Source organism: Oncorhynchus kisutch, linkage group LG10 (genome assembly GCF_002021735.2).
Source record: "Oncorhynchus kisutch isolate 150728-3 linkage group LG10, Okis_V2, whole genome shotgun sequence".
Lineage (NCBI taxonomy): Eukaryota > Metazoa > Chordata > Actinopteri > Salmoniformes > Salmonidae > Oncorhynchus > Oncorhynchus kisutch.
This window is the reverse complement of record NC_034183.2, coordinates 56,981,394-56,995,589: the sequence shown is the minus strand read 5'-3', so window position 1 is coordinate 56,995,589 and position 14,196 is coordinate 56,981,394. Positions and strand designations below refer to the sequence as shown.

At 45.5% G+C, this 14,196-nt stretch overlaps 1 protein-coding gene across 1 annotated transcript; it reads left to right on the top strand.

The window, feature by feature from the left end:
- Positions 1–21: 21 nt before the first annotated feature.
- On the top strand, positions 22–13,924 carry LOC109898487 (UBA-like domain-containing protein 1). Its single transcript, XM_020493476.2, has 3 exons — positions 22–312; positions 671–730; positions 12,376–13,924. Exons 1-3 carry the CDS (start codon positions 205–207, stop codon positions 12,670–12,672), a joined length of 465 nt encoding a protein of 154 aa, XP_020349065.1. The 5' UTR covers positions 22–204; the 3' UTR covers positions 12,673–13,924.
- The last annotated feature ends 272 nt before the right edge of the window (positions 13,925–14,196 follow it).

The following is a 14,196-nucleotide window of genomic DNA, read 5'->3' as shown; positions in this document are numbered from 1 at the left end:
GGCTCTGATTTGCGCTCTCGTGCTGCCGATCAAAGGGGCGCTCAGGACACTGAACATAGTTCATACAGTAAATATTTGGGTTTTTACTGCGGACTGTGCTGTCTTCATGGTCGATGAGAGGAAAGGCTAATGCAAGGGAGAATAACCTCAAGGACTGAGCACCAACCCAAGGGGAAAGGTTTAGAATAGCCCGCGTATGCAAATATGGATGATCTAAAGCACCAAGTTATGATAAATCAGTTCGTCCTGACTGCTGGATGCGCGGCAGACCAAGCGAAACAGCTTCTACAAGCGGCACATTGGCAGTTCGAGGTATGGGAACCTTTTCTTGTTGACAATGGGTTTGGTGCATGGAAGATAGATCAGTTACAGAGATCAGTCTGTGTCTGTTTCTCAGAGTCATTAATTAAATACATCTAATTAATACAGTAATGCCAATCATTTGTAAAATAATCTGGTTATCTTTACAACATCCCAGTAGGCTAATGCTATTATGCAATGAAAATGCAGAATGTGAAAATGAACTATGCAGCCTAATGGCACAATGTAACATTTTCACAGCAGATAGTATAATATCAGTTTAGGTTGTATTTGTCTGCAATAGGCTATCAATATGTGTAATGCACACTGGACTGTTGCTTATTGACACATATATTTTATTTTTCAATAGACTGCATTAAGTGCCTTTTTTCAAGAAACCAATATTCCATACAGTCACCATCATCAAATGGTAAGTAAAGAAAACCTACAGTATTATTGTTAATAATGAATAATTTATGTATTATTATTATTACATTATGATGATGATTATTGCAACATCTATGATTATATTTATATTCATGCCCTTGTCGTCCGTGTCCGCCATGTTGTACCCACACACAAGCCTGACAAAAATAAACACACGTTGGCCACGTTGTTCATAGTGCCTTGTCATGTACTGTAGCATATTACTTACTGTGTTATTTCACCTGGACGGTGACATGATAGGCTGCTATGTTTCTAATACTTATAGTCGTCAAATGAAGTCATGTGAGTTATGGATGATCTGTACTGCTACTATTCTTATTCTTGAATCGAAGCCTTGAAAATGTGTCTTGTGGGGGAGGGTGGTTCCAGAAAATGTGAACATTGTTTTAGTAAAAAATTAATTTAAAAAAGGTCTAAATAAATAAATAAAATGATTTCAGGGCTACAGCACTTATGATACATACTATACAAAACATACAGTTGAAGTCGGAAGTTTACATACACCTTAGCAAAATACATTTAAATTCAGTTTTTCACAATTCCTGACATGTAATCCGAGTAAAAATTCCCTGTTTTAGGTCAGTTAGGAAAACCACTTTATTTTAAGAATTTGAAATGTCAGAATAATAGTAGAGAGAATAATTTATTTCAGTTTTTATTTCTTTCAGCACATTCCCAGCGGGACAGAAGTTTACATACACTCAATTAGTATTTGGTAGCTTTGCCTTTAAATTGTTTAACTTGGGTCAAACGTTTCTGGTAGCCTTCCACAACCACCTAAGTTGGGAGAATTTTGGCCTATTCCTCCCTGTAACTGAGTCAGGTTTGTAGGCTTCCTTGCTCACACACGCTTTTTCAGTTCTGCCCACAAATTTTCTATGGGATTGAGGTCAGGGCTTTGTGATGGCCACTCCAATACCTTGACTTTGTTGTCCTTAAGCCATTTTGCCACAACTTTGGAAGTATGGAACTTTGGAACTTTAACTTCCTGACTGATGTCTTGAGATGTTGCTTCAATGCCATCTATTTTGTGAAGTGCACAAGTCCCTCCTGCAGCAAAGCACCCCGACAACACGATGCTGCCACCCCCATGCTTCACGGTTGGGATGGTGTTCTTCGGCTTGCAAGCCTCACCTTTTTTCCTCCAAACATAACAATGGTCATTATGGCCAAACAGTTCTATTTTTATTTCATCAGACCAGAGGACATTTCTCCAAAAAGTACGATCTTAGTCCCCATGTGCAGTTGCAAACCGTAGTCTGGCTTTTCGATGGCGTTTTGGAGCAGTGGCTTCTTCCTTGCTGAGCGGTCTTTCAGGTTATGTCGATATTGGACTTGTTTTACTGTGGATATAGATACTTTTGTACCTGTTTCCTCCAGCATCTTCACAAGGTCCTTTGCTGTTGTTCTGGGATTGATTTGCACTTTTCACACCAAAGTACGTTCATCTCTAGGAGACAGAACGTGTCTCCATCCTGAGTGGTATGACGGCTGCGTGGTCCCATGGTGTTTATACTTGCGTACTATTGTTTGTACAGATGAATGTGGTACCTTCAGGCGTTTGGAAATTGCTCCCAAGGATGAACCAGACTTGTGGAGGTCTACAATTTTTTTTCTGAGGTCTTGGCAAATTTCTTTTGATTTTCCCACGATGTCAAGCAAAGAGGCACTGAGTTTGAAGGTAGGCCTTGAAATACATCCACAGGTACACCTCCAATTGACTCAAATGTTGTCAATTAGACTATCAGAATCTTCTAAAGCCATGACATCATTTTCTGGAATTTTCCAAACTGTTTAAATGCACAGTCAACTTAGTGTATGTAAACTTCTGACCCACTGGAATTGTGATTCAGTGAATTATACGTGAAATAATCTGTCTGTAAACAATTGTTGGAACAATTACTTGTGTCATGCACAAAGTAGATGTCCTAATCGACTTGCCAAAACTATAGTTTGTTAACAAGAAATTTGTGGAGTGGTTGAAAAACAAGTTTTAATGACTCCAACCTAAGTGTATGTAAACGTCCGACTTCAACTGTACATACATTGTCTTTTAATGACAGTGTTAAAATCTTGACACATGTATAACAGGACATTAGCACAGTTTATTCTAGGCTATTTGTCATATAGATTTTCCATTTGGCCAATAGATTTCCTCCTTCGAAACAACATCTGGCTTCATGAGCAATAAGATATCAGTTTATTTAGGTCTAGAACCTTACGTCTCATAACCTACCACTGGGTCTGCCATTTGCCAATGATCTCATCCTGCTCCTATTTTCATTTTTTCATTTTCAAACTGATGAAAATAAACAGGATGTGGGCAGACATTAGATTAGATAAGAAGCAGTGACATTGGGAATACATCTGGCGTGGTCTGTTTACATTAGGGGTTGGCTGTCAGGCGTGGCATAAGGTTAAGTTGAGCCCCTTTCATTGACAATTGGTTGACAGGTTAACTACGGTGCAGTATGTGCCCACTGTGTCCTTAAACAGACCAGCGCAGAAAGGCCAAGCGTAGGAGAGGCCCGATGCACATGTAACATGATGTGGAGACATCTCAAGCTGGGGAGTGAGGTTACGAAATGAACTCTGTTACACCCACGGCTATTAAAGGAAGTGTTTTTGAAAGTGCTGTAGGGTATTGTTTCTGTTGTCAGTAGTGGTTGTGTTGTTATGAAGAGCACCGTGACCTTGGTTTAAAATGACACTTGTCACTTGAACAAGTTGACATGACAAACCAGCACCCGTATATTAATCTATCCCTGGCTGTATAATAACAACAAGGGACTGTGTTGGGTTAATTATTGACTCACTCTATGGTTGCTCATTGACCTGTTTGTGTTGGAGGTTGGTGAGATTGATTTGTTGATACAGGACACAGTAATGTAAGCTGTGTATCACGTGACACGTGATGTTTGAATTCCCTTTCGTTCATCTCGTTGGACAGTTGACCACGTACATGGAAACAGACATTGTGTATTGTGACTGTGAGTTAGTGAAACAGCTCTGAAAAAGGTGCAGCCTCGCTAAAGACAGATTACCCATGATGCCCTCAACAATTTGATCTTGTAGATCACACGATGGAGGTCAGTGTTGAAACTCAACGTGCTTATGGGATGTTACATCCACAGATGATTACGTCCCTCATGATTGAAATGCACATAGGGGTTTTTAAGGCTCATAAGGCATAGGCTGGTGGCAATATTGTAGACGTGTGGCTTATCACAATGTCCCAGTCAATGTCTAGGATGCCAGGAGGTCTGTGGCAGTCATGAATCGAGTCAGTTAAAGAGTCTTCATAACATCGTCCAAAAGAAACAGCTTTTGTAAACTGTACTTCTACCCTTGTTATTCATATTTGGGATGGCTATTAGACGTTTAGTGTCTACATTTAGATGTGCTCTGATGCGGGATATACTTTTGAAAAGAAAATGTGTCTGTTTACAAGCCCTTTGAACAATGGTAGAGTAGACTGCCTGGTGTACAATAGCACATTTGTTTCAAATGGACAATGCTGGTTGGTAGGATGCAGGGCTTTAGTACAGGGTACAGTTTGCCATTGTTTATTCTGAGCCACAAATATGGCAAACTGACAATAAACAATAGGAAAAGGGATGAGAAAGACCACACTCTCTAAAACAAGCTCTCTTGTACTGTTTCCCTGGCTGCAGCTGCTATTACAGGATCCCATCCCTATCAAACAGGACTGTTTCTATAGCAGCTCCAGATGAGAAAATACACGGTCGGTCTCCTGTGTGTTTATGTGTACAGAGCCAGCTGATCTGACTGAGCAGCTGCCACACACTGAGGCCCACACCCTGTGTGTCCACATAGCTAACCCCTTCAACACCTTTCTCCTTATACACTGCTGACCTCTTTCAATGCAAAGCAGTGGAAACTCCCACACATACCAGGCTGTCTTGTTATTGTGGTCAGATAACGGAAGGCTTTTGTATTATATGTGTTTTTCAGCTGTACAGTTTTAACCGTTTTGTAAGCAGATGTAATATAAAAAAATATAATTCTAAATCAAATCTTAGTGTCACGACTTCTACCGAAGTCGGTCCCTCTCCTTGTTCGGGCGGTGTACGGCGGTCGACGTCGCCAACCTTCTAGCCTTCACTGATATTTTTTTCATTTTCCATTGGTTTTGTCTTGTCTTGTCTTCCTTCACACCTGGTTCCAATCCCATCAATTACATGTTGTGTATTTAACCCTCTGTTTCCCCTCATGTCCTTGTCGGAGATTGTTTTATTGTATGTTATGTGCAAGTCATGTGTCGGTGTGCGACGGGTTTTGTACCCACTTATATCATTTTTTTGTATATTTTGCTTTTTGGAGTTTTATGAGCACTTATTAAACGACTCCGTTTATACCAAGTTCGTTTTCCTGCGTCTGACTTCCCTGCCACCGACACGCACCCATTACAGAATCTCCGACCGTAACTATGGAGTCAGCAGGAGAGGGTACCCCGGCCATTGAGGTGGAGGAGCGTGTCCAGGAGCAAGCAGTTATGCTCTACCAACTTGGCGCCGCCAGGGATCGCGTTGTCCAGAAAATGGACGGCTGGGAGAGACAGGGAGTTCTTCCAGGTCCTCCACCAGCACAACCGGGGTCTCCCCTGAGCGCCCCTTTCCCGCCTGAACCCAGTGGGATCCATCTCTCCTTGCCCCACGAGTATAACTGGAGGGCTGTGAACTGCCAGGGGTTCTCATTGCAGTTAAACCTCTATCTGGCCACCATCTACCCGGCTCCATCGGACCGCGAGAGGGTGTCCACCCTCGTCTCGTACCTCACCGGGAGAGCCCTGGAGTGGGCCAACACCGTGTGGAGAGAGGGAGATGCTGCATTGGACCAGTTTGAGGAGTTCACCTGCCGTTTCCGGGCAGTCTTCGACCACCCGCCCGAGGGTAGAGCGGAGGGTGAGCGCCTCTACCATCTGAGGCAGGAGACGAGGAGCGAGCAGTGCCCAGGAGTTCGCCCTGGAGTTGACCATTACCGCTGCAGTCTGCGGAGGACGTCCATCGGGAGCTGGCCTGCAGAGACACTACCCTCACGTTTGACCAGCTGGTGGACCTGTCCATCCGGCTGGACAACCTGCTGGCTACTCGCAGACGTTCAGATCGGGGTCTGGTGGTTCCATCCTCCCGCACTCCCTCTCCGATACCCATGGAGCTGGGAGGGGCGGTACGCAGGGAGACCGTAGGGGGTTCACGAGCGTGTACCATCCGTGGCCGCAGAGGTCACACTGCCGGTCGGTGCCGGGTTGGTTCCTCTGGGAAGCGAGGCCGCAGGCAGTGCACTCTAGCGTCACCCCAGGTGAGCCGGCACCACCCTCACCCAGAGTCCTCTGTTGTTCATATGTATGTGTCTGTCACGTTCCCTGAGTTTTCCTCGCATTCAAATCAAATCAAAATAAAATAAATGTATTTATATAGCCCTTCTTACATCAGCTGATATATCAAAGTGCTGTACAGAAACCCAGCCTAAAACCCCAAACAGCAAGCAATGCAGGTGCAGAAGCATTCTCAGTATAAGGCGCTCGTTGATTCAGGCATGGCTGGGAATTTTATTGATAGAGCTTTAGCCTATAGTTTAGGGATCCCCATCGTTCCCGTGGATGTGCCCTTCCACGTTCATGCCTTAGATAGTCGACCATTAGGGTCAGGGTTAATTAGGGAGGTCACCGCGCCTTTGGGCATTGTGACCCAGGGGGGTCATACAGAGAGAATTAGTCTCTTCCTCATTGACTCTCCTGCATTTCCTGTGGTGCTGGGCCTACCCTGTTTAGCTTGTCATAACCCCACTGTTTCTTGGCCACAGAGGGCTCTCACGGGGTGGTCGCAAGAGTGCTCAGGTAGGTGTTTAGGGGTTTCTGTTGGTGTTACAATGGTGGTCCAGACCAGGTCTCCACCGTGAGCATCCCTATTGAATATGCCGATTTGGCTCTCGCCTTCTCCAAAAAGGAGGCGACTCAATTACCACCTCTTCGACGGGGCGATTGTGCGATAGACCTCCTGGTAGACGCTGCACTTCCCAGGAGTCACATGTATCCCCTCTCACAGGCGGAGATGGAGGCTATGGAAGCATATGTCTCCGAATCCCTGCGTCAGGGGTACATTCAGTCATCCACTTCACCCCGCTCCTCGAGTTTCTTTTTTGTGAAGAAGAAGGAGGGAGGTCTGCACCCGTGTATAGGGAGGTCTGCACCCGTGTCTGAACCAGATCACTGTGAGGTATAGTTACCTGCTACCGCTCATAGCCATAGCAAGAGAGACAATGCATGGGGCGCGCTTCTTCACCAAACTAGATCTCAGCAGCGCTTACAACCTGGTGCGTATCTGAGAGGGAGACGAGTGGAAGACGGCTCGTACTTCGCAGAGTGCTTGGTCGCCTGTTGGCGCATGACCTGTACGTCAAGGCTGAGAAATGCCTGTTCTTCCAATAGTCCGTCTCCTTCCTAGGGTATCGCATTTATACTTCAGGGGTGGAGATGGAGAGTGACCGCATTGCAGCCGTGCGTAATTGGCCGACTCCCACCACGGTAAAGGAGTTGCAGCGGTTCTTAGGGTTTGCCAGCTACTACCGGAGGTTTATCCGGGACTTTGGTCAGGTGGCGGCTCCCATTACCTCACTGCTGAAGGGGGGCCCGGTGCTCTTGCTGTGGTCAGCTGAGGTGGACAGTGCTTTTAGTCACCTGAGGGCTCTGTTTACCTCGGCTCCCGTGTTGGCCCATCCGGATCTCTCTTTGGGGTTCATAGTGGAGGTGGACGCGTCCGAGGCTGGGATAGGAGCGGTGCTCTCTCAGCGCTCGGGTACGCCACCGAAGCTCTGCCCCTGTGCCTTTTTCTAGATGAAGCTCAGCCCGGTCGGAGCGAAACTATGATGTGGGGGACCGGGAGTTGTTGGCTGTCGTAAAGGCCTTGAAGATGTGGAGACATTGGCTTGAGGGAGCTAAACACCTAAACACCGTCTCATCTGGACTGACCACCGCAATCTGGAGTACATCCGGGTGGCGAGGAGACTGAACCCTCGCCAGGCAAGGTGGGGCCTGTTTTTCACCCGTTTTGTATTTACCCTTTCCTACAGACCAGGCTCTCAGAACGTTAAGGCAGACGCATTGTCCCGGCTGTATGACTCAGAGGAGCGGCCCATGGATCCCACTCCCCGCCTCTTGCCTGGTGGCACCGATAGTGTGGGAGCTGGACGCGGACATTGAGCGGGCATTGCGTACAGAGCCCGCTCCCCTTAAATGTCCAGCTGGGCGTCTGTACGTTCCATCTGCTCTCCGCATTCGGCTAATCTATTGGGCCCATACGTCATCCTCCTCTGGTCTTCCTGGTATTGGTTGGACAGTGCGCTGTCTTAGTGGGAAGTACTGGTGGCCCACTTTAGCTAAGGACGTGAGGCTTTATGTTAGCTCCTGCTCAGTGTGCGCCCAGTGCAAGGCTCCTAGACACCTGCCCAGAGGTAAGTTACAACCCTTACCCGTTCCACAACGGCCTTGGTCGCACCTGTTGGTGGATTTCCTGACTGATCTTCCGCCTTCACAGGGTAACACCACGATCCTGGTTGTTGTGGATCGTTTTTCTAAGTCCTGTCGTCTCCTCCCTCTGCGCGGTCTCCCTACGGCCCTACAGACTGCGAGGCTCTATTTACACATGTCTTCCGGCACTACGGGGTGCCTGAGGATATAGTGTCCGATTGGGGTCCCCAGTTCACGTCGAGGGTCTGGAGGGCATTCATGGAACACCTGGGGGTCTCGATCAGCCTTACCTCAGGTTTCCACCCCGAGAGTAACGGGCAGGTGGAGAGAGTTAGCCAGGATGTGGGTAGGTTCCTGAGGTCTTATTGCCAGGACCGGCCGGGGCAGTGAGCAGCGTTTGTGCCCTGGGCAGAGATGGCCCAGAACTCGCTCCGCCACTCCCCTTTCTCTCTTCCAGTGTGTATTGGGGTATCAGCCGGTTCTGGCTCCTTGGCATCAGAGTCAGACCGAGGCTCCTGCGGTGGACGACTGAAAGTTGGCGCAGACCGTCACCGGGTCTGGCTCTTGACCCAAAATCTGCCCCTCCGCCTGCCCTGTCGGAGGCTGGGCCCGCGGTTTGTGGGGACATTTAAAGTCCTGTGAAGAGTGAACGAGGTATGTTACAGGTTACAGCTTCCCCCCGAATACCATATTAACCCCTCGCTCCATGTGTCTCTCCTCAGGCCGGTGGTGGCTGGTCCACTCCAGGAGTCTGAGGTGCGGGAGGTTCCTCCGCCCCCCATCGAGGGGGCCCTGGCGTACTCCGTTCGTTCCATACTGGATTCGAGACCTCGAGCGAGGGGCCTTCAGTACCTCGTGGACTGGGTGGGGTATGGTCCGGAGGAGAGATGCTGGGTTCCGGTGGAGGATGTGTTGTATCCTTCTATGCTGTGAGATTTCCACTGTCTCCATCCGGATCGCCCTGCGCCTCGCCCTCCGGGTCGTCCCCGAGGTCAGTGCAGACGTGCGGCTGGAGCCGTGCGCCAGGTGGGGGTACTGTCACGACTTCCGCCAAATTCGGTCCCTCTCCTTGTTCGGGCGGTGTTCGGCGGTCGACGTCACCGACCTTCTAGCCTTCACTGACCCATTTTTAATTTTCCATTGGTTTTCTCTTGTCTTCCTTCACACCTGTTTCCAATACTATCAATTACATGTTGTGTAATTAAATCTCTGTTTCCCCTCATGTACTTGTCGGAGATTGTTTTATTGTATGTTATGTGCAAGTCATGTGATTTTGCACCCAATATTTTTGTATATTTAGTTTTTTTGAGTTTTATGAGCAGTTATTAAACAACTCCGTTTATACCAAGTTTGTTTTCCTGCGTCTGACTTCCCTGCCACCGACACGCAACCATTACACTTAGGTTATTGGGACAGGAAGTCTGTTATGATCACTTACAATTTATTGCTGTAATTTATTGCAATGCTATTGACTGAAGCAAATGTAGGCTACCAGTGATCTGCAAAATGCAAAAATACTTTTCTGAAGCAGCCAGCCTTATGCTAGTATGCCTGCTGCTGACCTGTTTTTTTGTACAAAGACATGCTTGTCCTGAACTGAGCAATGCACATACTAGCTTTATGGTTCACTACGCATCATAAATGATTACGTTGAATAAAGGCATGTCTTGTTCCTATTGAAGCAGCTCAACGCTAATGCCTGTGGGAAATCCAATGTTTGTTCATTCATTCATTAACTCATTCATTCGTACTGCACCATAGAAACCTTAGAAATCCATGTGTGTGGGATACTCCACTAATGTTCTTATCAAGTAATAAGAATTTCTTTATTAGCCTGTGGACATCTTTTTCTTCTTATACATATTTCAGCTCTCATTAACAAAATGTAGTTAAATTGTCTGACAATCCTCCTAAAGAAATATGTTTACCGTAGTCAAAACCTGTTCTGAAGGCAAGCATGTGCCTTGGGGGGGAGGGTATCTGTTTCCCCTAGTTCCACTACAAACCACTTGACTGTTTGAGATATTGCATAATCTATTATGTGGTGGATATCCTGTCCACACAATGAGAAAACAGACAGTCTGGTAGCCTTCAGATGGTTGGGGTGAATCCTAACACTGGTTGCTTTGACCTTTTATGTCCTGGAAGGTACGATTCCTTTGGACCCTCTTAGGTTCTTACTCATGGAATGCGGTTCGTTTTGGCTGACTGGTCCTGTGTTTGGCAGTCACAGAGCAGTCTCCTGAGGCCTGCTCTCTGTAGTGTCAGCTGAGAGGGCAGACTCAGGGCAGGATGTAGAATTCAGTGGAAAGACAAGAGATCAGTCTAACTAGTCTAACTAACTATTATGATGTAGGCACTTCTAAGGACCAGTTGAGGGAGGACATAAGTGTCAAGATGGTAAATCAAACCAAGATTGTCAATTAGAACTGGAGACAATGCGCCAGTAATTACAAAAGTCAGTAGTGAAATACAGTGCCTTGCGAAAGTATTCGGCCCCCTTGAACTTTGCGACCTTTTGCCACATTTCAGGCTTCAAACATAAAGATATAAAACTGTATTTTTTTATGAAGAATCAACAACAAGTGGGACACAATCATGAAGTGGAACGACATTTATTGGATATTTAAAACCTTTTTAACAAATCAAAAACTGAAAAATTATTCAGCCCCTTTACTTTCAGTGCAGCAAACTCTCTCCAGAAGTTCAGTGAGGATCTCTGAATGATCCAATGTTGACCTAAATGACTAATGATGATAAATACAATCCACCTGTGTGTAATCAAGTCTCCGTATAAATGCACCTGCACTGTGATAGTCTCAGAGGTCCGTTAAAAGCGCAGAGAGCATCATGAAGAACAAGGAACACACCAGGCAGGTCCGAGATACTGTTGTGAAAAAGTTTAAAGCCGGATTTGGATACAAAAAGATTTCCCAAGCTTTAAACATCCCAAGGAGCACTGTGCAAGCGATAATATTGAAATGGAAGGAGTATCAGACCACTGCAAATCTACCAAGACCTGGCCGTCCCTCTAAACTTTCAGCTCATACAAGGAGAAGACTGATCAGAGATGCAGCCAAGAGGCCCATGATCACTCTGGATGAACTGCAGAGATCTACAGCTGAGGTGGGAGACTCTGTCCATAGGACAACAATCAGTCGTATATTGCACAAATCTGGCCTTTATGGAAGAGTGGCAAGAAGAAAGACATTTCTTAAAGATATCCATAAAAAGTGTCATTTAAAGTTTGCCACAAGCCACCTGGGAGACACACCAAACATGTGGAAGAAGGTGCTCTGGTCAGATGAAACCAAAATTGAACTTTTTGGCAACAATGCAAAACGTTATGTTTGGCGTAAAAGCAACACAGCTCATCACCCTGAACACCATCCCCACTGTCAAACATGGTGGTGGCAGCATCATGGTTTGGGCCTGCTTTTCTTCAGCAGGGACATGGAAGATGGTTAAAATTGATGGGAAGATGGATGGAGCCAAATACAGGACCATTCTGATGGAGTCTGCAAAAGTCCTGAGACTGGGACGGAGATTTGTCTTCCAACAAGACAATGATCCAAAACATAAAGCAAAATCTACAATGGAATGGTTCAAAAATAAACATATCCAGGTGTTAGAATGGCCAAGTCAAAGTCCAGACCTGAATCCAATCGAGAATCTGTGGAAAGAACTGAAAACTGCTGTTCACAAATGCTCTCCATCCAACCTCACTGAGCTCGAGCTGTTTTGCAAGGAGGAATGGGAAAACATTTCAGTCTCTCGATGTGCAAAACTGATAGAGACATACCCCAAGCGACTTACAGCTGTAATCGCAGCAAAAGGTGGCGCTACAAAGTATTAACTTAAGGGGGCTGAATAATTTTGCACGCCCAATTTTTCAGTTTTTGATTTGTTAAAAAAGTTTGAAATATCCAATAAATGTCGTTCCACTTCATGATTGTGTCCCACTTGTTGTTGATTCTTCACAAAAAAATACAGTTTTATATCTTTATGTTTGAAGCCTGAAATGTGGCAAAAGGTCGCAAAGTTCAAGGGGGCCGAATACTTTCGCAAGGCACTGTATGTAATCAGAAATGCGTACAGATCGATGTTCTCTTATTAATGATTCTCTCCTTTCTCCACAGATGCACACTCCAGCCAACACACCAGCAACACCTCCCAACTTCCCAGACGCACTGGCCATGTTCTCCCGCCTCAAGGCCTCAGAGAGCTTCAATGCCAGCAGTCCCATAGCCTCCATGGCGACCTCTCCTCCTCAGGTCAACTGGGCCATGGGCCCTTCTGCCCCAGGTCAGACCCAGCAGGGCCTGTGGACTTCTGGGCAGATGCCCTCTCAGGTGCCTCCCCCTGGGTGGCCCCAAGCCGTCACACAGCAGGCCTCCAGTGAACAGGCCAGCGTCACCATGGAGGCAGAGAGATGAGAGCACTGCAGGGGCCTCGCGATAACAAGAGGAACCAATATCGGGCAGTCCTCTTTGACAAAATGAGAAATGAATTGTCTGCAAGGGAGAGCAGAAAACCAAGCGATGTTGTGGACATGCACTGAGGACAGGAAGGAGGAATTATGAGCATACAGCTGATGAACATTCACATGACGCCACATTGTACAAATTTGCAGACAATTTTAGCTAGGCATATGTTTCATTTTTTTCCATTGATCTGAAACCAGAGACAAAGGTGGACTTGTATAACTAGTGCCGAAGAAGGATATTCTTGTTGTACACACCGATGTGTATGACAGTGTCATCGTCTTTCCTTTGTCTTTCTGGAGTGGTGTCAATGGACTGGATGCCTTTGATACTGGGGGTGCACTGCATAAATAACATCATTCTTATAGATTTTTTTAACCAGTGTAAGTGTGTGAATATCATGTGTTCTAGTATTCTAATGTGCTTAGAAACCAACTTGGATCTGCTTTTTCAAACATTGGGCAATGACTTTGACTGTCTCACTCACACAATCAAGGAACACCAGCTAGTCAATCCAACTTATGTTTAATAAGCAACTTTACAAACTGCTCCTCTTTGTATACAGTGTTTCTGTCTGCATTGAATGCTAAAGGATGTTATACTGCAATCATGGTTCACTGTTTTTTGTATGATTTTGTTTTCAGCCACTAGTGTTCAGAGGAAAAGTCAGATAAAGGTTTCTGTCAGAGCGAGACTTCTTGCTTGATATTCCAGCTGTGCACCATCTCGAAGTAGCAGACTGATAGTTTTTGATACAGTGTTGTTGTTGCTTAAGATGGAAATCAACATATTAGGGGGAAATAATAAATAGGGAAAATATATTTGAAAAAAATATAGATTTAAAACATATAAATAAATAATAATAAAAAAAAACGGCATATTTGGTGATGCTGTCTCAGGAACTCTCGGCTCAAAAATGTTTCGTCTAGGCACCTGATCATCTTTTTATTTTGTAAAATGGAATTAATATTGCAATTGAAAGGAACTGATACATTCAGGGAAGGACTCATCCAAACGTTTTCTATTCTACGATCTGTTAATCTGATAATCACACTAGTTTTGCTTTGCACATCGGTTAATCTGAACACATGCCTGTTCCGCAATGTTTTCCAAGAGACAGCTACCACAACAATTTTGTGGATTACCAGACAATTAATTATTTTGTGTTTCTGAATAAATATTGTATCTATTACACTGCATTAGATATTGGAGTCTGACTCTATGTATCAAATGGACATGGGGCTCTAATGGAACTATAACCCACAACATCCTGTGCTCTTTTAGTATTTCCCAGATGGCAGTTTATTTCTCTGCGGATGTTGAGTCCAGTGAGTTGGTATGACGCAATCTTCAGTCACACACATCAGGGAGAGATACACTGTTTAAAAAACAGGGGAAATGTGAAATGGTCTAAACAGATGAATGTTTGGCCTTCTCTCTCCATCCTTGGATTGATGAAAGACCTCAGAGCAGACT

Coding starts and splice junctions, on each gene's coding strand:
- LOC109898487 (XM_020493476.2), top strand. CDS start 205: ATGGATGATCTAAAGCACCAAGTTATGATAAATCAGTTCGTCCTGACT. Junction 313..670: donor CGGCACATTGGCAGTTCGAG/GTATGGGAACCT, acceptor ATTTTTCAATAG/ACTGCATTAAGTGCCTTTTT. Junction 731..12,375: donor ACAGTCACCATCATCAAATG/GTAAGTAAAGAA, acceptor CTTTCTCCACAG/ATGCACACTCCAGCCAACAC.